The sequence below is a fragment of the Pogoniulus pusillus genome, chromosome 15 (assembly GCF_015220805.1).
Source record: "Pogoniulus pusillus isolate bPogPus1 chromosome 15, bPogPus1.pri, whole genome shotgun sequence".
NCBI lineage: Eukaryota > Metazoa > Chordata > Aves > Piciformes > Lybiidae > Pogoniulus > Pogoniulus pusillus.
In genome coordinates, this window is record NC_087278.1 from 5,515,320 (window position 1) to 5,541,719 (window position 26,400).

Genomic DNA, 26,400 nt, shown 5'->3' on the forward strand with positions numbered 1-26,400 from the left:
TTGAGATAACTAGACTAAAAACCCCATCAAACAGAAGTAAATCTTATCTGGTGTGTTTTAAATAGAGTGCTAAGTGAGAAACCTTCCAGAGCTTGAAATGCCTTCTCTGCAGACTTGGAGACAATTTTGCCACTGCGTTTCTTCATCTTCTGGGAGCCCAGATTAAAGCTGGCCAGATGGCAGTTCTCTCTAGTGGGCAGGATGGTACTGGGACACATGCTTTTTCCTGCCTCCCATGGCAGAGATGGCTCCCTTTGACTGCCTTTAGCATCATGGGTGAGACCCTCAGAGCTAAAACACACAGAGGTCAGGCCAGAAAATGTTTCATATCCACACAAATTCACAACAAGGTAACAGCAAAGGTTAGAGATGACTGCACAGAACAGAAAATCATCACAGGATTGACAATTATGGAAGGTACACTGCCATAGAAGTTTGTCCCAAGCAAGTTTCTCCTCTGCTGCCATGGAAGCTTGTCTGAGACTGCTTCTCTATTTCTCTCTTTGTATTCAAGCAATCACAACAGTCTGTTCCTGGAACATTGCAGCTCAGACTCTGCTTTGGTGCTTACACCAATATTACATAGCTACTATATCACTTTCCCTTCTGAGTTAGCCAGAAGGATCCATTGTGGAAGGGTTACCTTATCCTCACACAAGTGCAGACACACAGCAAAGACATCTGACAGACAGCAAAGACTTTCCTTTCCTCTTTCATCAGGGGAAAGCCTAACATTTTCATGCTTGTGTAGCCAAGTCTGAGCTGTAAGGTGCAAAGCTGGAGTCTCTCACTTCTACCTCATGAAAAATGCTAAGAACCTGTTGTGAGGAGTTAAATTGTTCCATGAAACAGTGTTAAGCTGCCATAGGCAGGGAGACCTCCCATCAGAACAGGTTGTTCAAGGCCTCATCCAGCCCAGTCTTGAACACCTCCAGGGGGAGAGCAGCCACAGCCTCCCTGGGCAACCTGTGCCAGTGTTTCACCACCCTCACTGTAAAGAACTTCTTCCTAACATCCAGTTTGAATCTCCCCTCTGCCAATTTAAACCCATTACTCCTCATCCTGTCATTATGAGACCTCCTTTCATTTCAGGCTCAGTCATTTTAGGGAATACCTGCATCCTTCTGAAAATTTCTCCTAGAAACAGACAGCTGCATGGAGTTGAACTTCAAAGCATTTCTTAGGTAAGCATAAAGAAATTATATGAAGATGTAGTTTTCTATTCTCACTTAATCTTAAGGATTTCAGCCAACCTGACATCTGACTCTGTCTTGGAGGTGACCGTGTCTCTCTGCATGACCAAAGGGCAGTTCATACTCTGTACTTAGGCAAAGCAACTGAGTTTGGTGCAAAGACTCTAGGACTCAGCTCCCCCAGATCTGTTTACCAGTCAAATGGGCAATTTTTTTGCTCAGCAATCATATACAGCCTAGAATTGTTGCCATCAGTTGGTTCTTAAACCTCAATATTCAATTATTGTAGTCTAGAAGTAAAAAAGATGACACCCAGGCCCAGCAGCAATCACTTTTATATTGCAAATGATGTTTTCACATCACTTCCAGCATACAGTCTGAGCCGGTAGTTCCTTCTGCTCTGTTCTGCTATTTTCATAGGATCATAGAATCAACAAATCATAGAATCAACCAGGTTGGAAGAGACCTCCAAGATCATCCAGGCCAACCTAGCACCCAGCCCTGTCCCATCAACTAGACCATGGCACGAAGTGCCTCATCCAGGCTTTATTTGAACACCTCCTCTTTTAACACAGAGGATATTTTGTAAGTCACTGCATTGCCCCCCTCAGCAGATAAATTAAATGATGTGCTTTACCCAGCATTATTTGTTCAAATGCATATCTTCATTGTGCTATTTGATCCGGGCATAATGTAATCACCTTTGATCACAGGTATTGCTATCATCTGTTATGCTTGTAATTAATTAATCACCATTTAATTCATTTCCCATTGCAACACATCAGATGTGTTGCTACCAGGTGATGCCATTTGCTATTAGCTGGCTATTGGAGTCTCCTCCCACCCCAGGTGTGGCCACTTTGCCCTCCCTGCCCACTCCCCTTTATATTCTGCCCCAGCAAAGCTAGAAGCTCCAAGTTAGGCCCATTGTGGGCCAAGGGATCCTCTGCCTGGCGTCCCTGGTGAGTCTCCATGGTGTGCACTGGGTGAATTGGTGGAGGATTTCAAAGGCCGGGGGGCCTGGTGGCCCCCCGGCTTGCTAGGGTTAGGCTCAATAACTATTGCAACCCACAACATCATCCACGGGTGCTGGGTGTGTGTCCTTGCTGGAGCTGATTTCTTTTGTAGGCTATTTTAGCTGTTTGAGGCTCTTGCCTCGGGCTCTGAGCTCATTCACTGTTCCTCAGATGAGACACTCACAAGGGCATAACTAACCTTTTTATTACACTGTTCATTACTATAGTTCACTAAACCCCAGAACTTGTAGCCAACAGGAAGCGTGTCCACAAGCTAACCTTACCAAGAGGACTTGCTAGGTATGTGTCCACTCCACTCTCCTTTGTGAGTGGCCCTAGCTGCTTGGCAGACTTGTCTCCTACCTGCAGGGCATTGGCACCAAAAGTATGGCATCTCACCAGCCAGCTTAGGATTGGCTCTCCTGATTCCCATGAGTATTCTTTTCTAACTTCCCTGACCTCTCTGAGGGGATCACTGGAATCCTGGATGTCATCCTTCTCCTCTTCCTCTTGTTGTTCTGGTTGTCCCTGGCCTAGAAACAGAACTTTCATAAGAGCACTCTTAAACTCCTCGGGACCATCCTCTTTCTTGGCAGCCAACCTCACAACACTCCTCTCATCAGAGTACTGTTGACCACAGACACTACAATGCAGTGTCTCCAGGTAAGTCATCTGACCATCTGCCTGGCCTCCAGAATAAGCTTGACTGTACCTCTCCCTGTTGGCAGCTTTGGCATCCCAGGACGGATGCCAAGCAGCAGAGACCAAGACCCTGCAGGGAGGAAAACACAAAGCTCCTTGAGAAAGACTGAGCAGCACTTGTGCCATATGTCAGGTAATCAGCTCTGGCCAGTAAGATGCCCCACTCCAAAAGCAACCTTCTAAAACGCTGTATTTATTGCCCTGAGCAATGCAGAGAAGGCCAGAGAGATGGAGGTGTGTGTGAAGGGCAGAGCCAGGATGTGTGGCCATCTGTCCCACTCCTCAAGAGGCAGGAGATGGGAAGCAGATCAGACACCTGTCTAGGAGGACAGTGGCTTGAGGGAGGAGTGCTGTGGCATGATGGAGAAGACCCAATGTGGCAGTCATCCTGCCTGCCCCAGCAAAACAGGAGCACAACATGAAACGAGGATGTTTGTGGGAAAAAAGCTGCTCGTGGCAGCAAAACAACCTCCCCTGCAGTGCTGAGGTCAGCTAAGCAGCTGGGCAATCACCAGACCTAAGCCATACACCCTTTTCCTTCCTGAATGACAGAAAAGTGAGTCATGCAAGGCAATGACTGCCCCTCTTGAGGGAACAAACATGCCTCCTGCCAGTGCATATTTCTTTGCTGGAGCAGAGCTCTTGCCTCAGTGACCTCTGCTCCTGCCTCAGTTTCTCAGCCAGCAGCCGCAGTGTTGGATGATTGCCATATTCAGCCCCAAGCTGGAGAGGCTGCAAGTCTTCCATCCCCACCACAGCTGCTGTGCAAGCCAACTGAACCATCCCAGTGCAGATCCTTGCCCTCATCAAAGCTACAGAAATTCCATTCACACAGGGCACATAGGAAAGCACCTCCCCACTGCCACCTGCCTGATGGCTCCATCCACTGAGCTGTCTCTTAGGGCTTCCTTCCATACTTCCTTCCACCTGCCCTGTGCTCTTGGGTGTGGGTGCAGTATTCTAGGCTCCCAACCTATGCACCACCTGGTGCATAGGTTGGGAGCCTAGAGCATGCCTAAATGGGAAATCCCAGAGAGGTGGGACTCTGAAAACAGCTTCAAGGCCCTATGTCCCAAACGTCTCAGCCCCAACACACACCTCTGCAACAGATCCACCTCCAAGGCTGCTTCTAGAATCGGAAACGATGCCTCTCCTCCGGACGGGAGGACTAAAGCAGGACCTTTGACCCTCAGATCACTCATAGCTTCAGAGGTTTCTTGCTGCCTAAACACTCGCCTGCAGGTGAGGGGGCGCACAGAAGCAGCTGGGTCTGGCAAGCAGAAAGAGGGCAGCAGTGTGCAAGGTGCGAGCAAGGCAAAGCGGTGAGTGAGTGGTGACAAGGTGGAGTCAGCGTGGGGAGCGTCAGTCACCTCCGCAGCAGTGTCCATACCAAACAAAGGCTTGTCAGCCCCCCCGGACACCCAGGCCGGTGTAGTAGCGGATTTTTCTGGGTGAGCTTAAGCCACGCAGTTGTTCAGGTCAGCTGGCACAGGCAGGGGAAGAAAGCGCAAAGCTGCCTCGGGCAGCGGTACCTGCGTTCGGCTTGTGTCCTTGCTCCCATTTAGATGCCGTGCTATCGGGGAGGAGCATCAAATCAGGCTGCCGTGGCCCTCAAAAGCGAAAGAGAAAGCAGGCGGAGGGGAGGTGGTGCCAGAGCCGAAGCTGCAGGGCAGCTGGCAGCAGGCACAGGGCGACCGGGCTCAGCCGGGCGGCGCCTCGGCCCTCTGCAGCGTCTGTCACCTCGCAGCTAGCCAGATGGGCAGCTCGTAAGTATCCTCCACTGGATCGCCCCCTTTGTAACGCTGCTGGCGCTGGCGGGGAGCTGCCAGGAGAAGCGGTGCTGCAGGGTGCAAGTGGCAGGGAGGCAGCAGGTCCCATGCCGGCTGTGACACGCTTTCGCCGTGTGGCAACTGCTGCCCAGCCTGCTGTGCGTGCCGCTGGCTGCTCTGGGTTTGCCAGCAGTCCTTGGCTGGTCTCTGTTTGGCAGCAGCCCTTAGCCTGTCGTGACGCAGGCTTTCTTCCCCGCCGCGGCTTTCCTCGCAGCCCATCCTGCCAGCAGGGGAAAGAAAGAGCGATCCGGGGCAGGAGCGAGTAGCTTGAAAGCAAAGCGCCAAGTCCAAGCTGCCTTCCTTTCCCAGCGGTCCTGCACGACATTCGTCCCGCAGCAGCCCGGGAGGGGGCTGGGGTAGAGCCAAGTCTTCTGGAGGGCTCTTGATGGCAAGAGAAAGGCCAATTCTGTCAGCGCTTTGTATTCAGCCTGCTGACTGCAGCGAGGTGCGGGAGCTCCGCAGCTGTTGGTCCCTGCGCAGAGGCCAGCTCCTGTGCTGGAGGGGCATGCCAGCTCCTGTGCTGGAGGGGCATGCCAGCTCCTGTGCTGGAGGGGCATGCCAGCTCCTGTGCTGGAGGGGCATGCCAGCTCCTGTGCTGGAGGGGCATGCCTTGGCCTCCCACTCTCTGCCTTTGCCCAGGCACTCCGGCGGCAGCAGGTCGCTGCGGGGGAGGCACGGCCCCAGGCAGGGAAGGTGCTCACCTGCCTCCAAGCCTGCAGAAGGAAGGGCCATGCAGTCCCAGCGGCACAGAAGGTCCCTGAGAGCCCAATCTCGCCCACAGGGCTGCTAAGGAGGCTCTCTCTGCCCAAGAGACAAGACACAGAGCTCCGTCACGGTGAAGTCTGGCCGTGCTTGCCCAGACACACAGACTGGACACTGGGTGATAGCTCTTTCTTGATTCTCTGCTTCTGCACCAGGCTGCCTGCAAACTGGCCTTGGGGCTGCTGCAGAGCTCTCGAATCCATGTGTGCAGCTGCGCTGGAAGACCTGTGCAGCAAGGACAATGTTTAAAGACTTCTCTGCTATAGGGAGGTGGAGGGACGTGAGGTGACTGAACAAAAAGCTCATGTTTCTACAAGCCTTCCTCCCATAGCAAACCATCTAAAGAAACAGGCAGGGGTTGGTGGGCAGGCAGGGCCAGGAGCTGGCAGGGCTGTGCTCATCCCAACTCTGAGTGCTGATGTCAATCCCTGGGGACATAGTCAACTTCCAAAGAATGCCACCCAAGCACTGTTCTTCCTGTGGAGGCTGTGGGGCAGGCTGGCAGGGAAAAGAGAGGGCAGGCATAAGCCCTTCCAGGACAAGGAAAGGAAGAGCACTGTGGCTGGAGAGAAGGAGAATGTGTAGGGACAGCCAAAGTAGGAGGCAATACCGAGGAAGAGACAGAGTAGTGGAAGTGCTCGAGCGCAAGGTCTCGTTGTGCAGCACCCTCTGGGCCTGAGCACAGATGGTTTCCTGGCCTGTGTGTGTTCATTGTAGGTTCAGAAGAATGGGCCTCTTCCACGGGAAGTTCCAGTCTCTGCAGATGCTGCTGTGAAGAAGACCTCCAAGGGAAGCTACAAGAAAAATGGAGTGTTGACCAGGTGAAGGGGGCAGGTCAGTGTCTGGATGCTGTGGGCACTCTTTCAACACTGCGTGTGTGTGCTCCTCCCAGCTCCTTTTCCTCCTCTTGGAGGAGACCTGTGGGACAGAGAAGCTTTATCCCCAGGCATCTTAAAGATAGGTGCCCCACTCCCAAGTGTCCAGGGACAGGGAAGTGTCTCTAGTGGCCAGCACTGCAGCCAGAGACTGGGTGCAGATTGGGTGGAGTTTCTTATGGCACTCTGAAGGCTGAGGGTTGTACTAAACCCGCAAGTGCCTGTGGGGTGACAGCCTGTGACATGGGGGTAACAGAGCACTGGGCAGTGAGCAGTGGGGAGAAGACAGCAAGACTGATGTTGTGACCTTGAGGGTGGTAAATGAGTCACAGGAGACAGTGCTTGGCAAAGGCAGGGGTTATTTGCAGAGCCTCAAGCCAGAGGCTGAGCTTGAAGCTAAGGTCCCTGAGCTCCTTGCCCTGTGCTTATGCCTCTGTTTAGACCCAGGTGGCCAGTGATGTGATGCCACATGGCTCTGGGGCCAGCAATACTCTTTCCTGCTGCTCCTTTCCTGGTTTTCAGAGTGAAGCAGAAGCCTGCAAGAGGGCACTGAGAACAGTCCACATTCTGGAGAAGAGCAAGGAGTTGGGTTTGCCAGGCAGTCTAGGAGGAGCAAGAAGAATGGCATGACAGGTCTGTCTCCATAACCACCATCTCCCCAGGCTCCAGGAGAGGACAAGTGGCTGGAGGTGGTTCCAGGGTGCCTCTTCATGCTGGACAAGTGCCTGTCCATATGGGGCACTGGTCCTCAGGCAACTGGGTCTCAATGGGGAGCAGGGCTGCTGGTGATCAGCACTGCTATGCTCAGAAATGTGCAGGCATGCAAGGATCTCAGGGGCACGTGGGTGCTGGAACTTGGTGGCATCAGTAGCATCAGGTGTCCTGAAAGTATGGGAGGGGGCTGAGGAGCAGGGGGACTCTGCATTTCAAACCCTGTCATGCTCCCATTTTACTCAGTAATCCAAAGATCACAAGGGATGGCCTTGCCTGACCAGAACTGAAAGCATTTTGTCAGAACAGCTCTTAACCCCCTCCTTAGAAGACAGCAGTTTTGCTTCCCACCCATCACTGCAGTTTGCTGACAAATGCCTCTCTTGTCCAGCATGAGACCATGGTGCAAAGGGCATGTGTGAGGCTGAGGGAGCCAATCCTGTCCTCCCAGTGCTGGCCCTCACACAGGAGGACATCGTTACGCCACCTTTACTCTGGCCAGAAATGCACCCCCCTTGACCCATAAGAGACACACAACAGAGTCAGAGGCAAAAGGGAGGCACTCCTGCTCTCCTTGCAAGAGGAGTCCCAAGAGCTCAGCGAGAGGCTTGCTGAACCTTGGAAAGGCAACAACCCAGAGGCACCTCCTGTGTTTTGCAGCAGGCATCCCCAGGCAGCCTTTGCAGCAGTATCCAAAGGGCACGTGGGCAGCAGAATGGCTCTGCTGCAACACAGGTGTGCTGGGCACCTGCTCTGTGTGCTGATCCTCCTCCAGGCTGCTGGGACCTTGGCCTTGATGCTCTACACGCTGCTGTGGGAAGCTGGAAACCTGGTGAACCGCCCCGAGAAACGCATTGGCTTTTACAACTTCTGCCTCTGGAACGAGACAGCTGGGGAGCTGCAGTGCTTGAAGTACAAACATCTGGAGGTGATGGGCATCAGCCTTGCAGGAATGATGCTAGCCAGGACTGCTGTGTATGCCTGCCTGGTCTGCAGCATCTTCTACTTCATTTTTGTTGCATACATGAAGTGTACTGAGGAGAGAGAGGGCTGGAAGCTGACCCGCATCATCCTCATCATCAAGATGGTATTTCTGTCTGGAGGCCTGGGGGTGTTTTTATTACAAACTTCACAGTGGATTCAGCTCTCTGATTTAACTGGGGGCTTCCTGGCCCTTCTCGGGACTCAGGCTCTGCTACTGCTCCAGATTGTCACAGTCACTGCATACCTTGGCTGGGCTAAACACACACACCTGTGTCAAAGGCCTTGTACTGAGGGGGCTCTGCCCATTGTTATTTAACAGCAAAGAGGCTGCAAGAGCTATGGATAACCTGATTTAAAACAGCAACCCTACTACAGCTTTAGTGACATAGGCTAAACTCCCCCACTGCCCCCTCCTGCCCACCCCCCCACTGCCCCCTTCTGTCTCCTCTCTCTTCTCAGGAGATACACAGAACTAATGTTTGGATCACCCTTGCTAATGTAACAGGACAGAGCTCTCTTTGCTTAGCAACTGCATCCTCAGAGAACCTCTTTTCAACATGCTTGTTGCAGTGTATTCAGAAAATGACCAAATGCTCTGCAAAGATTCTTTTTGTACAAGAGAAAGGGGGAAATGCTGGCAATGGCAGGACTTTTAGTGCTGTACAGCTGCTTGATCTTCACAACACTGGAACATGAGCCAGGGGTTCAGAATGTATAAAGGGGAAAAGTACTGAGTTAAGTAAACAGAGGCTCGAAATGACCTTAGAGGATGTTGCAGCAGATGTAACTATGTAAAACATGAGCCTGTAGTTTTGTTAGTCTTTGCTTATCTAGTTGCTTCATGAGGTCTGTCTTAATGACCAGTTAGGATTTGGCATGATCTTTTAGCTTGTGTGTTAAAGTATAGAACCAAGTGCTGAAAGTACAATTCATGATGGCATGTGTCTGTTGTGTGTTGTGGGTACCAGAGCCGGGGAGACAACTCCAGATGAGGTCTCACCAGAGCAGAGTAGAGTGGCAGAATCACCTCTTGGCCTGCTGACTGTGCCACTTTTGATGTGACCCACAATATGGTTTGCCTCCTGGGCTGCATGTGCCCATTGCTGGCTCATGCCCAGCTTCTGTTACAAGGAGAGACTGAGGGAGCTGGGGCTCTGCTGTTTGGAGAAGAGGAGACTGAGAGGTGACCTAATCAATGTTTATAAATATGTGCAGGGTGAGTGTCAGGAGGCTGGAGCCAGGCTCTGCTGGATGATGCCAAGTAACAGGACAAGGGGTAATGAGTGAAAGCTGAGGAATAGGAAGTCTCATTTAAACATGAAGAGGATTTTTTTCCCTGTGAGGGTGACAGAACACTGGAACAGGCAGCCCGAGTGGTTGCGGAGTTTCCCTCAAAACCCACCTAGATGCATTCCTCTGTGATCTGGTATAGGTGATCCAGCTCTGGCAGGGGAGTTGGACTAGGTGATCTTTTGAGGTGCCTTCCAGCCCCTGACATTCAGTGAATCTGTGATTCTTGTCCACCAGTACTCCCAAGTCCTTTTCTGCAGGGCTGTTCTCTGTGCTATCATCCTCCAGCATGTACTGGATGGTCCCAGCCCAGGTGCAGGACCTTGCACTTCACAATATTGAGCCTCAGGAAGTGGCCCAATGTTTGGGATAGCTGGAGCTGTGGGCTTGCTGATGTTTCTGCTGGCTTTGGCTGTGCAGGGAGAACAGCTGTTTTCCTTCTGTTACATGTAAACCTCGGACCTTTAAGTCAGGGAACACAAGCAGCATAAAATACCATTGTGAGATAAATGCTACGTCGACAAACCCTGTGCATTTACATCAACAACCACCTCCCTTCCCAGCCTGTTTACTGGTGACCATGTGTTTATCAGCTAGATTGTTTTGTGCTTTTCCACAGTTTTGTGCTTCTGACAGTAGCAGCCTGATTTAGCATAGCATAGAATCAGTCAGGGATGGAAAGGACCACAAGGATCATCTAGTTCCAACCCCCCTGCGATGGGCAGGGACACATGTTACATCAATTTAGCATCTCGCCCCAAAATTTAGCATCTCATCTCAATTTACATCTTGCCTCCATTTTATATCTTATCCCAAAATTTAGCATCCCACCCCAAAATTTAGCATCTTGTCTCCATTTTATATCTTACCCCAAAATTTAGCATCCTACTTCATTTTATATCCCACCCCAACATTTAGCATCTTATCTCCATTTTATATCTTACCCCAATTTAGCATCCCACCTCAAAATTTTGCATCTTGTCTCCATTTTATATCTTACCCCAAAATTTAGCATCTTAGCTCCGTTTTATATCTCACCCCAATTTAGCATCCCATTCCAAAATTTAGCATCCCACCCCAAAATTTAGCATCTTAGCTCCATTTGAGATCCCACCCCAAAATTTAGCATCCTACTTCAATTTATCCCAAAATTTAGCATCTTAGCTCCATTTGAGGTCTTACACCAAAATTTAGCATCCCACCCCAAAATTTAGCATCTTAGCTCCGTTTGAGATCTTACCCCAAAATTTAGCATCCTACTTCCATTTATCCCAAAATTTAGCATCCCACCCCAAAATTTAGCATCTTATCTCTGTTTGAGATCTTACCCCAAAATTTAGCATCTTACCCCAAAATTTAGCACCCTACTTCAATTTATCCCAAAATTTAGCATCCCACCCCAAAATTTAGCATCTTATCTCCATTTTATATCTCACCCCAAAATTTAGCATCCTACTTCAATTTACCCCAAAATTTAGCATCCCACCCCAAAATTTAGCATCTTAGCTCCATTTGAGATCCCACCCCAAAATTTAGCATCTTAGCTCCGTTTGAGATCCCACCCCAAAATTTAGCATCTTACCCCAAAATTTAGCATCCCACTTCAATCTACATCTAAATTTAAATTTAGATTACATTTAAAATGTTTTCTTTAAGCTCTCCTTTACAAACTATTTCTCTGCCTCAGTCTTGAGTTGTTCTGGAATAAATCAAGGATGGCAGGAGTGCAGCATGAGTGCACTAAAGCTTTTCTTGCTATTAGATAAATTGTTCTTCATTAATTATTAGCTTCTTTTTAAAGCACCTCTGCTATCTTCCCTTGAAAGAATTTTATTTGCTGTTACAAAATGGAGCAATATTTTGTGATCCTAGCTTTACAAAAAAGCTTTTTCACATGATTTTCTTTCATGTTGGTTTTTTTTCCTACAGAGACGCTGTTCTCCCACAGTGCTTTCGGTTTGCTGCTTCTTTCCCTAAAAACAATTTCTCTCCAGTAGAACAGCTGAGAGAAGAGGGGGAAATGGAATTAACTCTGAAAGGTACTGCTGTAGTCAACGTGGAATGACCACAAGGTGGTAGCAGCCTGTAAGGAAGGGCTGCGAGGCAGCTCTGAGCTTTGCAGCTTGATCCCGAGAGCCAAATAGTGCCTGTGTGCCTCAGTACTGTACTGGGAAGCATCTGCAGTGTTTGAACAGTTAGTTTAGATCTATTTTATTCTTTCACTCTGAGATCATTTTGGGTAAGGTAGCGCAACGGGAAGGGGGGGGTGTGGGGATGTGTACAGCACGAGAAGAGGAGGCTCAGGGGTGACCTCATTGCTGTCTGCAACTACCTGAAGGGAGGTTGTAGCCAGGTGAGGGTTGGTCTCTTCTCCCAGGCAACCAGCAACAGAACAAGGGGACACAGTCTCAAGTTGTGCCAGGGGAAGTCTAGGCTGGATGTTAGGAGGAAGCTGTTGCCAGAGAGAGTGATTGGCATTGGAATGGGCTGCCCAGGGAGGTGGTGGAGTCACCATCCCTGGGGGTGTTCAAGAAAAGCCTGGATGAGGCACTTGGTGCCATGTTCTAGTTGACTGGATAGGGCTGGGTGATAGGTTGGCCTGGATGATCTTGGAGGTCTCTTCCAACCTGGTTGATTCTATGATTCTATATAGCCAGGAGGGGACTTTTTGCAAGGGCTTGTAGTGATAGGGATTGAGACTGGATATTAGAAAGAAATTTAATCCAGTTAGAGTAGCAAGATAGGAATCTGGTCTAGTGGAAGGGTTCTCTGCCCATGGCATAGAGGTTGGAACCAGATTTTCAAAGTCCCTTCCAACTTGAACCACTCTATGAATTGATGAAAGTATCAATCTCTTTTGGTGGCCCTGTATCACAGTATCATCAGGGTTGGAAGAGACCTCACAGATCATCAAGTCCAACCCTTTACCACAGAGCTCAAGGCTAGACCATGGCACCAAGTGCCACGTCCAATCCTGCCTTGAACAGCTCCAGGGACGGCGACTCCACCACCTCCCCGGGCAGCCCATTCCAGTGTCCAATGACTCTCTCAGGGAAGAACTTTCTCCTCACCTCAAGCCTAAATCTCCCCTGGCGCAGCCTGAGGCTGTGTCCTCTCGTTCTGGTGCTGGCCACCTGAGAGAAAAGAGCAACCTCCTCCTGGCCACAACCACCCCTCAGGTAGTTGTAGACAGCAATAAGGTCTCCCCTGAGCCTCCTCTTCTCCAGGCTAACCAATCCCAGCTCCCTCAGCCTCTCCTCGTAGGGCTGTGCTCAAGGCCTCTCCCCAGCCTCGTTGCCCTTCTCTGGACACGCTCAAGCATCTCAATGTCCCTCCTAAACTGGGGGGCCCAGAACTGAACACAGGACTCAAGGTGTGGTCTAACCAGTGCAGAGTACAGGGGCAGAATGACTTCCCTGCTCCTGCTGGCCACACCATTCCTGATGCAGGCCAGGATGCCACTGGCTCTCTTGGCCACCTGGGCACACTGCTGGCTCATGTTCAGGTGGGTATCGATCAGCACCCCCAGATCCCTTTCTGTCTGGCTGCTCTCCAGCCACTCCGACCCCAGCCTGTATCTCTGCATGGGGTTGTTGTAGCCAAAGTGCAGCACCCTGCACTTAGAGCTATTGAACCCCATCCCCTCGGACTCTGCCCATCTGTCCAGGCGGTCAAGGTCCCGCTGCAGAGCCCTTCTGCTGTGGGCAGACAGCATGTGACTTTGACCAAGGATGTCAAGGGAAATCCATTTTACAATTGGCAGTGTAAGCTACTATCTGGGCTCCTTTGCTGCTGTAGGGCTTTGCAGTCTGTCTGCTTTTTGGGCTCTCCTAAAGGCAGCCAAAATGACAGGACCCCAGGCTGCAGAGTGATGACCTGCTGTGTGCTGCTTCTGCCAGCTCAGAGCAGTTGAGAATAATGTAATGAGTTAACTTTACACTGCCTGGTTTTGTGAGAGATCAGACATCATCCATTCTCCCCAGGCTGACTTAAAGTTCCTTGATAAAAAAGACAGTGAAAATCTATCATGTGCCCTGTATGAGTTGACAGAAATGCAGTCATGCACCCACACGTGATCCAGATCACATTTGTGCTGCTGAGTGATCTGGCAGTGTGCAAACCACTATTAATGCCCATGAGACCACAGCTTGGGTCAAAGTAAATAAGATAAAACAAAATGCTTTTACTTCTGGTGCTTCAGCTACAAGAGAAAAGGAGAGAAAGAGGAGCCTCTGCCACATTACTGAGACAGACAAATGCAGGAGTCATTTTGGACTAGGTTGCAATCACCAAAAAAGGTGTGGGAGGTTGTTCTTTAAGCTGTTTCACTGTGAATTCTGTGAGCATCTCATCCTTTCTTGTTGCACAGAAATTATGTGTGTGAAGCCTGGCAGCACTATCCTGCTTCTACCTTGTGTTTGCTCTGCATCACACATGGGTGAGGGTTAACATAAAGACAATATCCAATTTGCAACAGTTGAAATCAGCTTGGAGAAGAGGAGACTAAGAGATGACCTCATAGATGTTTATAAATATGTGAGGGGTGTCAGGAGGATGGAGCCAGGCTCTTCTCAGAGCTGCCCAATGATAGGACAAGGGGCCTTGGGTGCAGGCTGGAGCATAGGAGGTTCCATGTGAACATAAGGAAAAACATTTTCCATGTGAGGGTGATAAAACACTGGAATGGGTGGTCCAGAGAGGCTGTGGAGTCTCTTTTTCTGGAGACATTCAAAACCTGCCCTGACACATTCCTGTGTGACCCATTATAGGTGATCCTGCCCTGGCAGGGGGGGTGGAATGGATGATCTTTCAAGGTCCCTTCCAACCACTAATGTTCTATGATTCTGTAATATGAAGACAACATTCAACCTGCAGCATCAGAAGCTTAATTTAACTCTTCAGTGAAAATAAGCTCTGCATTTCTTGTTGCATGTCTCTGTGTAAATGCAAGTAGCGACGATTTCATTTGGGCGCGATGCTTAGATGTGAATGCTCAGACACTTCACAGCATGCAGTTTAAATCTTCTAAAGGAAAAAAAAAAAAAAGAAAAAAGGAAAATTAAAAAAAAAAGAGAAAAAAGAAAGAGGAAGAAAGGTACCAGTGTGGTACTGTGGTACTCAGCATTCATAGAATCATAAAATCCACCAGGTTGGAAGAGACCTCCAAGATCATCCAGGCCAACCTAGCACCCAGCCCTATCCAGTCAACCAGACCATGGCACTAAGTGCCTCAGCCAGGCTTTTCTTGAACACCTCCAGGGATGGTGACTCCACCACCTGCCTGGGCAGCCCATTCCAATGCCAATCACTCTCTCTGAAAACAATTTCCTCCTCACATCCAGCCTAGACCTCCCCTGGCACAACTTGAGACTGTGTCCCCTTGTTCTGTTGCTGGTTGTCTGGGAGAAGAGACCAACCCTCACCTGGATACAACCTCCCTTCAGGTAGTTGTAGACAGCAATGAGGTCACCCCTGAGCCCCCTCTTCTCCAGGCTGCACACCCTGGAGTGTACCTCAACATCTCTCTTGAACTGAGGAGCCCAGAACTGGACACAGTACTCAAGGTGTGTACAGGGGCAGAATAACCTTGCTTGTCCTACTGGCCACACTGTTCCTGGATGCCATTGGCTCTCTTGGCCACCTGGGCACACTGCTGGCTCATCTTCAGCCTACTGTCTACCAGTACCCCCATGTCCCTCTCCATCTGGCTGCTCTCCAGCCACTCTGTCCCCAGCCTGTAGTGCTGCTTGGGGTTGTCGTGGCCAAAGTGCAGAACTCATCCCATTGGCCTCTGCCCACCCATCCAGCCTGTCCAGGTCCCTCTGCAGGGCTCTCCTACTCTCCAACAGATCAACACCTGCTCCTAGCTTGGTGTCATCTGCAAACTTACTGATGCTGGACTCAATCCCCTTGTCCAAATCATCAATAAAGATGTTGAACATTTGTTGTCATTCATTTACTGAGAGCCATAAACAGCAGTCTGAACTGCTCTTTCCTCCATGGAGTCCTTCTTTACTCTTGTGCAAGTTTTTCTCCCCAGTGCTAATGATCTAAACACCTTTACTTCACTCAAGAAGACTGTAGCACTCAGGAGGGACACAAAGGAGGAGTGAAAAGAACCTATAATTTAACGTTGCATCAAATGAAGTAGTGATTTGTGTTAGGTCCCTTTCACCCAGTGCTGCAATCGTGTGCACATGCCTTAATATTTCTTTGCCTTTCTCTAGGACTCTTCTTAGCAGTATGGTGAAATGTGTTTATGTTAAACATGTTAACAGAGCAGCTGCAAAATAAATCGTGTCCTGAATTGACCTGATTCCTTTCATTGTTGTTTTCCTTTGGCTGTAATGTAGTTTATAGAGTGACAAAATGCAGCACTGAAGGTAATTGTCTATTTTGTTTCTCTCTGAGACAATCACATATATATTTTTCTGTTTCTAACTTAGTTTTTGTGTCTCCCTTTGATTCCACAGTTCTTAAAGGTGCATTCCTTCTTTTAGAGGAAGCAAGCTGTTAAAAAAGAAATATATTCCAGCTACTTTCAGCTAAATAAATTAATCTACTCTCTGGATGCTTAACCAATCAGCTCACTTGCATGATCTGCTAAGTGTTTATGAATTTTCATAGGTATTTGAAGCATTTTTAGTCAAGCAAGCTCCTTTAAATAGCAAACTCCTTTAAATCCAGTTATTTTCACTTTGTTCTTTTCTGGTTTTTTGTTTCCAGATACTTTCTTCTCTCAGGCCATGTCATGAGCATCACATCTCTGGCTGCCAGTACTGATTCTTGTGTCCTTGTTTGGGTTTCTTTGTTGTTTTTTTTTTGTTTTGTTTTGTTTTGAGGTTTTTTTCCCCCTTTTCCTGGCACTAACTTTAATATGCCTCCTGGGCTTTCTTTGAAGATTTCATCTGCAACTGCAAATAAACTCTAGTGTATTCTGCTGCTTCTATTTGGATTAAAAAGCCAAGTGACCTTGTTTTAAAGACTGAGCAAAATGCTCTTCAAGACACATGGAAATGGATACTCGGCACACACCTGCACTCAAGCTTGGAATACAGAAGAAGTAAACCAACTGAAACCTGGTTTTATACCTTCATTAACAAATCACTCTGAGGCTGTTATAGTATTTAAGTTCCTTCCTGTGTTTACTGAGATAAAAAGGAGTTCTGTAAACTTTTTCATTTGAGGGGTTACGTTTCATTCCCAAACACTCTGGTTCTTGTATATATTAAAAAAAGTCCTGCCACATACTTGGGGAATGTTTCTAATATTTTTCTTTGTTACCTCATTCTGTTCTAAAGCCTTTGCTGAAGCTCTTGAGGCATGTTGAAACAACCTGAGAACGCCCAAAAGGAAACCTGAAGTGTCATGGTGCAAACTTGCCCTCGCGGTGCCAGAAAGTTTGCAAGCAACAATGTGTGCCCTGCTCTGAGGCAACTCTCTTTTAACAAAAGTGCTTCCCAAAATCATGTTGCTGTGTTCCAGCACCATCCCTTGAGAGAAATGAGTGAGTGATTCTGGAAATAGCTGAGAAAAAAACCAGAAAAGTCAGAGAAAATGGGTGATGACCATGGATGGATCTTGCTGCTCCTGCATGTACTCTCCAGGGATAGGGAGTATCTTTTCATTATATGGTTATACAGTGCTTAGCACAGCACAGTTTTGAGCCCTGCTAAGAAGTTTTGGGTGTTTTAGGAATGCCAGTCAAAACTCTTGTTACTTAACCAACAGTTATTGTACTGCTTTGAGAATCTGGTTTGTTCCCACAGATTTTATTTTTATCCAACTTCTCCAGCTCCATATTGGTGTGATTGTTGCTGTCACTATTGTGTCAGGATTGAGCCTGTCTGTGTTCTGAACTATTCTATTTTGGGGTTCTGGGTATGGCACACACCTCTGATCACATGCAAATGTCTGCATCTAAACTAGATACCTTATTCTGCCCATCTAAATGGGCAGAGTCCAAGGGGATGGCATTCAATAGCTCCAAGTGCAGGGTGCTGCACTTTGGCCACAACAACCCCATGCAGAGATACAGGCTGGGGTCGGAGTGGCTGGAGAGCAGCCAGACAGAGAGGTGACCACACCTTGAGTACCACACCTTGAGTACTGTGTTCAGTTCTGGGCCCTCCAGTTTAGGAGGGACATTGAGATGCTTGAGCGTGTCCAGAGAAGGGTGACGAGGCTGGGGAGAGGCCTTGAGCACAGCCCTACGAGGAGAGGCTGAGGGAGCTGGGATTGGTTAGCCTGGAGAAGAGGAGGCTCAGGGCAGACCTTATTGCTGTCTGCAACTACCTGAGGGGTGGTTGTGGCCAGGAGGAGGTTGCTCTCTTCTCTCAGGTGGCCAGCGCCAGAACAAGAGGACACAGCCTCAAGCTGTGCCAGGGGAGATTTAGGCTGGAGGTGAGGAGAAAGTTCTTCACTGAGAGAGTCATTGGACACTGGAATGGGCTGCCTGGGGAGGTGGTGGAGTCGCCGTCCCTGGAGCTGTTCAAGGCAGGATTGGACGTGGCACTTGGTGCCATGGTCTAGCCTTGAGCTCTGTGGTAAAGGGTTGGACTTGATGATCTGTGAGGTCTCTTCCAACCCTGATGATACTGTGATACTGTGTGATACTGTGATACTGTGACCTGTGAAAGGTGCATCCAGCCAGAAGTCTTCTTTAGTTCACAGAGTATGCTCCTAAAATGCAAAATACAGAGTGATGCTAAGGAACAATGACAGCAGCGCTGGGAAGAACAGTGACCAACTTTCAAAATTGGCAAGGAATAGGCAAGACAGTGAGAAATGCTGGTGGGAAAAATGCTCCAGGGAGGGATAAGTCAAGAGACCTGTTTAACGAAAGGTCAGATAGGCAGACACGATGTGCTTACCGATGGCAAGCTCTGATCCTACAGCACTGCATCAACAAACAAGAGCATTTAGAGAAGAGCTGTCCTGATTGAGTGCCCTGTTAAGGAGCATGAATTCGAATTTACATTCCACGGCGTTAATTATAGCCCAAGGCCAACCCCCTCTCAAGCTAGCCTAGTGGTTTGCAGTCTGTTTTCCTGTCTAATTCAGGCTGGGAATGACACCAAGCAGTCCTGTAGTGGCATGGCAGATAGGTTCTTTTGCTGTGGCTTCTTGTGCCACCTACCCTTCTAATGCACTGCCCTTAACTTGTGCAGGTTTATGCTGCTGCACAAGAGCACAGAAAATATTTTGCTCTTTGCTTATTTATTTCTTTATGGTGTTGTCTAGAGATGAAATGGTCCGTGTAAAATACTCAGCATCCTTCTGCTGATTTGCTGGCTTAGCACAAAGGCAGTATGCCTGTACTTCACAGCTCAGGTGTCCTGGGGCTAGCTCCAGTTAAGGCTGGAATATCTGAGCAGAGCTGTGCTGAGGCAGCAGTCTAGATCTGGAGAACGGGACAGCAGCTGAACCAGTGACTTCATTTCTCTGCAGGGAAAATTATCTGGCCAGGCTGTTGTGCTGAGATGTTAGGTTGTTTCCCAATGCAGAGCTATTTTGGTGGGCATTAACTCTGTGACCTTTGCTGTACAGCTCTGCTGTACAATGCAGGTTTGCACTGTTGCCTGTTTCTGCACCGAGCAAATCCATGACATAGCAGACAATATGACAAATATTAACCCAGAAGAGACTGAGTTCTTCTGTCTGTTGCAAGACAGCTGTCCCCAAATCAGGACAACCTGGTGCAGGTCTGATGGTGCTTAATGAGTCAAGAAGATCCAGGGCTGGCTGGCTACATCACCAAAGCAGATCTATAATGCAGAAAACAAACAGTTCAATAATGTTTCTACTTTTAAGATGAAAGCAAAGCCACCTGACTCAGTGGAATCACAACAGCTCAGATAAAGTAGCACTAGAAAGGTGGTGAAACCACTGCAGTAGCTTTAAGTTATCTGGCATCAATGCTGCTGAGCAAAGAGATGCAGCAGCAAGAATTCTGCATGGGATGCAAAATGCTGCTGAGAAACCACATAAAATCATCATAATTTCATACCTCAGCTAGTGGAAACTCATATAATTCAGAAAGTGGTATGTATGAAGCAGGTTCTTGCTCTCTAGGTGGGTTCATAGACTTTTCTAGACTGCCTCCAACCTCAGATGATGTCTTTTATCTTTTTCCAACATGTTTTTGGTTGTTTTTTTTTAATCCTAAAAGAGTGTGAGTTCTTGCCCATCAAATTAAAGCATAGTCTACCCTGCTCTGGTGAGACCCCACCTGGAGTACTGTATCCAGTTCTGGAGCCTCCATTACAAGAAGGATGTGGAGATGCTGGAGCGTGTCCAGAGAAGGGCCACTGGGATGCTCAGAGGGCTGCAGCAGCTCTGCTGTGAGCACAGACTGAAAGAGTTGGGGCTGTTCAGTCTGCAGAAGAGGAGGCTCCCAGGTGACCTTTCGGTATCTGAAGGAAGCCTGCAAAAAAGCTGGGAAAGGACTTTTTAGGCTCTCAGGGAGTGACAGGACTGGAGGGAATGGAGCAAAGCTGGAGATGGGTAGGATCAGGCTGGACGTGAGGAGGAAGTTGTTCATCATGAGAGTGGTGAGAGCCTGGAATGGGTTGCTCAGGGAGGTGCTGGAGGCCCCATCCCTGGAGGTGTTTAAGGCCAGGCTGGATGAGGCTCTGGCCAGCATGATCTAGGGTAGGGTGTCCCTGCCCATGGCAGGGGAGTTGGAACTGGATGATCCTTGTGGTCCCTTCCAACCCTGACTGATTCTATGATCCTATTCTCTGATTCTATGACAAGCATCTTGCTTTTCTTTTTTTGTTTTGTTTTGTTTTGTTTTGTTTTGTTTTGTTTTGTTTTGTTTTGTTTTGTTTTTCCTGGACCCTTTAGAAATAGTTCATGGAGTCCCTGAGGACTGTAGACCACAGGCTGAAAATCACTTAATAATTCTCATTCCTGATGCCTTGCAGATTCCTGGGACACAGCATGAGAGGATGATGAATCCACAAATGCCTTCTTACCTTATTTGAGAGAGAAGGCATGTGTTTTAGGTCACAGGGTAGTGGGGTAAGCATGGCAAAAAGAACCTGATTCAATTAACAAAAGCAGCTAAGTGACATCTCAGTGTGTGACAATGAACTGCTTTCTAAACTTCTTTTTGCACACAAAACTTTTCTATGGGAAGGGAGGTGAGAGCTGTGTGCATTTATATGACAAAAGACACTGGTTGGGCTTACTCTCTTGTGGCTTAATTTCATTTGTTTATTTATTTCCCTATCCAAATGGCCTTACTGCTCATGTTGAATGGGCATTGGGCACAGGCTGTGGCTGTTTCGGCTTCAATTTGCATTTCTTAACTTTTGGCAAAGCCTCACGGTCTCAAAGATGTTTATTTTTTTAATAGATTTCAGAAAACAGAATAAATAAACCCAAGCTATTTTTTGTACCTCCCATGCTTGTGCCATTCAAAGGCTTAACGATGACTTTCGCTGCTCCAAACGGAAGCTCACAGCTGTTTTCCAACAGTTGTGGAGAGCTTGGATAATACTCAACAGTGCTCAAAGTACAGTATATTTCCCCAAAAAACCTCCTGTCTTTGCTTCCAGTAAAAGAAAGTTCTTATTTATGGGACAATTGCCAAAAGATGAAACTCATTAATTTGCCTGTTTGTTTGCTTGGGTTTTTTTTCCCCCCCAAGCAAATCTGTGTCAACCTTTGGCATTTTCTAAAGTTGAAATCACTGTTTCCATGTATCATAGAATCATAGAATGGGTTAGGTTGGAAGGGACCTCAAGGATCATCCAGTTCCAACCCCCTGCCATAGGCAGGGACACCTCCCACTGCAGTATCACAGTATCACAGTATCACCAAGGTTGGAAGAGACCTCACAGATCATCAAGTCCAACCCTTTACCATAGAGCTCAAGGCTAGACCATGGCACCAAGTGCCACGTCCAATCCTGCCTTGAACAGCCCCAGGGATGGCAACTCCAAACAACAGGTTGCTCAAGGCCTCATCTAACCTGGCTTTGAACAGCTCCAGGGAGGGAGCATCAACAGCCTCCCTGAGCAAGCTGTGCCAGTGTCTCACCACCCTCACTGTAAAGAACTCTTTCCTGATATCTAGTTTAAAACTCCCCTCTGCCAGTTTAAACCCATCACTTCTCATCCTGTCATTACAAGACCTTGTCAATAGTCCCTCCCCAGCCTTCCAGTAGGCCCCCTTCAGATATTGGAAAGCCACTATAAGGTCTCCTTGAAGCTTTCTCTTCTCCAGGCTGAAGAGCCCCAACTCTTATAGCCTGTCCTCATAGCAGAGGTACTCCAGTCCTCTGATCATCTTTGCAGCCCTTCTCTGGACTTGCTCTAACAATTTGATGTCCTTCTTGTGTTTGGGGCTCAAGAAATGTAGGGGGAATTTATCCTGAGAGAATCCTGCATCATTGTGGATGAGTGTCCTGGACCCCTCTGTCCTGCTCCTGGCCCCAGGTACTGTGATATTATTCCCCTCCCACTGTGGTGAGGTGGGTCAGGGAGGCAGCAGGGCTCCCTATGCTCTGCCTTCACATGTCAGATGGAACTAATCCCATGGCTTCTCTTCCTGAAAACTCTCTAAATGCTTCTGTGGATGAAGAACTTCCCTGTGTTCCAGTGTCAGCAATGAGAAGCTCTGCTGGAAGATGTAGTCTGCTGCCCTGTGCCAGCTGTGGCTTTGCAAGCCAGTGGTGCTGTTGGGCAGTCCTGGCGGTACAGTTTGGAAGGCAAAAGCTACTCCAGCTCTCTTTCAGCTGAACCTATAGTGCAACAAGAAAGTGGATAAAGGCTGGAAGATGACAAGAGGCAACAGAATAGGATGGGGATGCTGTGTCAGGAGAGTCTGCACAGCCTCACTCAAAGTGATCAAGGCACAAGGCAGAAGAAGCATGGGCTGGTAGGGCAGAGATTTTAGGGCTCTATTTTTTACAGCCAATTTAAGAATGTCACAAGGAGAGTTTTCTAGCATTTCTGAACCTAAACATTCCAGTAGACATTTAAAATGAGAAAACAAACCAAGCCTGCCTTTATAGTCTGTATTTATAGCTCCTGCTCTTACAAGACACCACAGACATTATTGTCTAACCATAAAAAGCTGTGTCCTCTGTAAGGACATCTCTGTGTTAAGGACATTCTTGAGTTTAACATGACCAGGAGCTGAGCACCCAGCACTAGGAGCATGCAGAAGCAGTAGAAGCATGTGGGGAGCCCCAGAAGAGCAGGACATGTTTAACAGCCACCATCATCATCCTCCAAATGGAGCTTCAAGGAGGCAGTTAGGTACAGGAGGTGGGAGAGGGAATTGGAGAGGGCACCCAGGCATACCGCTGTAGCCTCACAGCCTCCAGCACTGGAACAAAAGCAATGCCAGCTCAGTCCCAGTACTGGTGCTAACAGCAAATCCCAGGGATGGGCTTGCTTTTGCAGCTGGACTATACTCTGAGGAAACAGAGTGTCCTGGCTACCTCCTTGCTAATTAAAATTCAGTTGTTATAAATAAATTATTAGCATCTCTCTTTTGAATCCCATGGAAATCTGCAGTTCTCCATCTGGTTCTGCTGTCAGGTGTGGACCTTGCCTGCTGGACACACCTCATGCAAATGCAAACCACCTGCTCATGCTCATAGGCTCCCACCTGTGCACTAAGAGGTAAGCATGAAGGGGCATTGTAGCCAGGTGGGGGGTGGCCTCTTCTCCCAGGTAACCAGCAATAGAACAAGGGGACACAGTCTCAAGTTGTGCCAGGGTAGGTGTAGGCTGGATATTAGGAAGAAGTTCTTCACAGAGAGAGTGATTGGCATTGGAATGGGCTGCCCAGGGAGGTGGTGGAGGCACCGTCCCTGGGGGTCTTCAAGAAAAGCCTGGATGAGGCACTTAGTGCCGTGGTCTGGTTGATTGGCTAGGGCTGGGTGCTAGGTTGGACTGGATGATCTTGGAGGTCTCTTCCAACCTGGTTGATTCTATGATTCTATGATTCTATCAGTGAACAGATTGTCAAAACCAGCTGGGATCATCCTGATGACATCCTATAGAGTTCTGACTGGAGAACTTCTCCAGTGGTCCTGTGCAAGAGCTTTGAACTGCCTGAGCCACGGATGCTAGCTGCAGCATATCTATCCTCCATCCTGTCACACGGACTTGGTTTGAAGACATATAGGGCACAGATCACGTGGAAGGTTGTTTCTGAGGTTCAGCATTTCTTCTGTCAGATGTGAGCAATGTGGTTCTTATCTGAATGTATCAAACACCAGTTTCCAGCTGCCGGATCTGATTCTGCTTTTGGAAGAAAGAGTCATCTCCTGTGAGAAGTGCAGTCTCTTAAGACATTGCTGGATCTGATCAAATGGCCTTTTAACCATCTCTTTAGTAAACAAAGCAGAGGTTATGGATCCCTGATGGAAATTAATGAAGCCATTTTGGGTTACTCAGTATTGCTCAGCAGCTGAGCTGCAGCAGTGGGTTGTGCTTGCCCTCTGAGCTCTACACAAGCAGAAAGGATACATGCAAGCATAAGCCACCACGAACTGTGTTTTACTTGACAACTGGAGCAGAGAGAAAGGTCACCACCTCTAACACAGTCAGTGAGCAGGAGCTTGTAAAGCTGTGGCAACCCTCTTGCTTAGGATGTGTGTCTGAGCCCTGAGCTGATTTGCCTCCTGTGCACATTCAATGCCTCATCACAGAGTCACAGAATCACAGAACTTTAGAGGTTGGAAGGGACCTCCAAAGGTCATTGAGTCCAAACTCCCTGCCAAGGCAGGATCCCCTAGGGTAGTTCACACAGGAATTCATCCATGTGGGTTTGGAAAGACTCCAGAGAAGGAGACTCTCTGGGCAGCCTGCTCCAGGGCTCTGTCACCCTCAATGTAAAGAAGTTTCTTCTCACGTTGAGGTGAAACCTTCTATGTTCCAGTTTGTAGCTGTCGCTCCTTGTCTTATTGCTGCTGACCACTGAAAAGAGATTGGTCCCAGCCACTTGACACTCACCCCTCAGATATTTGTACACATTGCTAAGATCTCCTTGTCACAAATCCCAAGGCACTGAAAGTGCCCTGAAAACAGATTGCTCTTCTGATTCCTAAGCAGTGTCAAAGTGAAGCCACAAAAAAAAGCAGTGAACAGTTTCTGCACTGTTGTGTAGCCCCCATCCACAATTCCAGTTTGAAAGCAAAACAGAAGATTTGTATTATTGGGATCAGTTGGGACCTTTATTTGGGACTCAGAAAGTCCAGGTGGTCCCTACAGGGTGGCTTTTCTCAGTCCTTCAAAAGAGGTGATATAAAACAGGCTTTGTAATTCGGTGCTAGGTTGGACTGGATGATCTTGGAGGTCTCTTCCAACCTGGTTGATTCTATGATTCAATTTAGTTCACTATAAATTTATCTCTACCTTTTTTTTTTTTTTTTAACTTGGAAATCTTGGTTTTAATTGAGTAATGGAAACCAAGAGATAAGATTATTCTGGGAGTAGGCACCTGAAGGCTCCAAACTTCTCATGTTGGATCACCAGCCAGGGCAGTGAGGGTAAGGAAGTATTCCTTCCAGCAGAGTTTATCAGGAGCATCTTAGGGTCAGGGTAGCTAATTATTCTGGTGAAATACTGATTAAGTTTTGGAGAATGCAGCTTTTATATGTAGAGAAAAGCTCCATGTTCAAAGGACATAAAAGCATGGCATTTCTTTCAGACAGGTGGTTCACCAATTTGGAGCAGGTTGGGTTTTGGTTTTGTGCTCGTTTGAGCCTAGCTGGGATATTTTGGTGAGAAGAATTAGATTCTAGGCTGTGAAAAGGAAACAGTGGTGATGTCTACTGCATTCATAGGCTTGCTGAGATGTATAAGAACAAGAACACAAACATAGATAACAGAGTTTGCTCTCTGGCTTTGGGCTGCACTTATCTCTCTCTCTCCAACCTGCCATCTGCGTGACTAATCCTTCTGGACCAATCCTCCAAACTCACCTTGAATGTAAGGCAGAGTCTGGGGTAAGGTAGAGGGGTGGCAAGAGGGTGGAAGGGTGGTTGGGAGCCCCTCCTGGGGACTCTGGTTTCTGGGAGGGCTGTTGCATTTCTGTATTACCTTTTTATCTTGTATATTTCTGTATCTATTATAAATACCTGCTTGTCTCTTGTGCTAAGCCGTAAATAGAAAGCTCCATTCTAATTTCCAGCTTGGCTGAGTCTAGTCTGGGTGATTTCATAAGAATAGGAGGGCAGGTAACACCCAAACCATCACAGGTTATTTTTTTTTGAGCCTGACCTGATCCAAAGGCTGTGGAAGTCAGTGGAAAAAGCTCCAAAGAGACTCCTGGCTTGAAGTCAAGGAATTAACTTGTACGCCTTAGCGCCACAGGATATTATTGCACTAAAGAGCTTATTAAGATTAAAAATGGGATTAGGCATTACCATGAATGAATGCAAATAGGTTACATGGCTGTGATAAAGCTGCAAATCTCTAATCTGCCTTGTAGGGAAATGGTGCCAGACTGGAGGCAAGGGGCAAAAGAATTACATTTCATGGCATTACACACAATGAAGTGCATCCTGCATCTCCTTAAGCGGAGAAATCTGGCATTAAAGGTAGGACATGGAATTAAAATCTCACTGTTATTACTGTGTTTGGTTTTGGGCTCCCCAGTTTAAGAGGGACAGGGATATGCTGGAGAGGGCTATGAGGATGATGAGGGGACTGGAGCACTGTCTGAGGAGAGGCTGAGGGACCTGGGGCTTTTTAGTCTGGAGAAGAGAAGACTGAGAGGGGATTTAATAAATGCTTATAAATATCTGAGGGCTGGGGGTCAGGAGTAGGGGGACAGGCTCTGCTCACTTGCTTCCTGGGATAGGACAAGAAGCAATGGATGGAAGCTGCAGCACAGGAGGTTCCACCTCAACACAAGGGGGAACTTCTTTACTGTAAGGGTCACAGAGCACTGGAACAGACTTCCCAGAGAGGTTGTGGAGTCTCTTTCTCTGGAGATTTTCAAGACCTATCTGGATAGCTTCCTCTGTGACCTGAGCTAGATTGTGTGGTCCTGCTCTGCTCTGACAGGG

The 26,400-nt window shown here is 48.1% G+C and overlaps 1 protein-coding gene across 8 annotated transcripts in view; it reads left to right on the forward strand.

Annotated features, from left to right (window-relative positions):
- The first annotated feature begins 3,972 nt into the window (after nt 1-3,972).
- TMEM140 (transmembrane protein 140) overlaps nt 3,973-26,400 on the forward strand; it is a 53,389-nt gene continuing 30,961 nt past the window's right edge. For 2 of the 8 annotated variants that reach the window (XR_010304978.1, XR_010304976.1), the window contains exons 1-4: nt 3,973-4,677; nt 6,220-6,336; nt 6,900-7,010; nt 25,821-25,929. Coding sequence is in view for 4 of the 8 variants with exons in the window: in XM_064155034.1 (XP_064011104.1) it covers nt 7,804-8,388 (585 nt within the window). In the remaining 4 variants the exon portion in view is untranslated. Of the gene's footprint in view, nt 4,678-6,219; nt 6,337-6,899; nt 7,011-7,479; nt 7,710-7,748; nt 9,001-16,088; nt 16,467-25,820; nt 25,930-26,400 lie in introns of those variants that run through there. The other 6 variants (XM_064155034.1, XR_010304979.1, XR_010304977.1 and 3 more) reach the window with 6 other exon arrangements.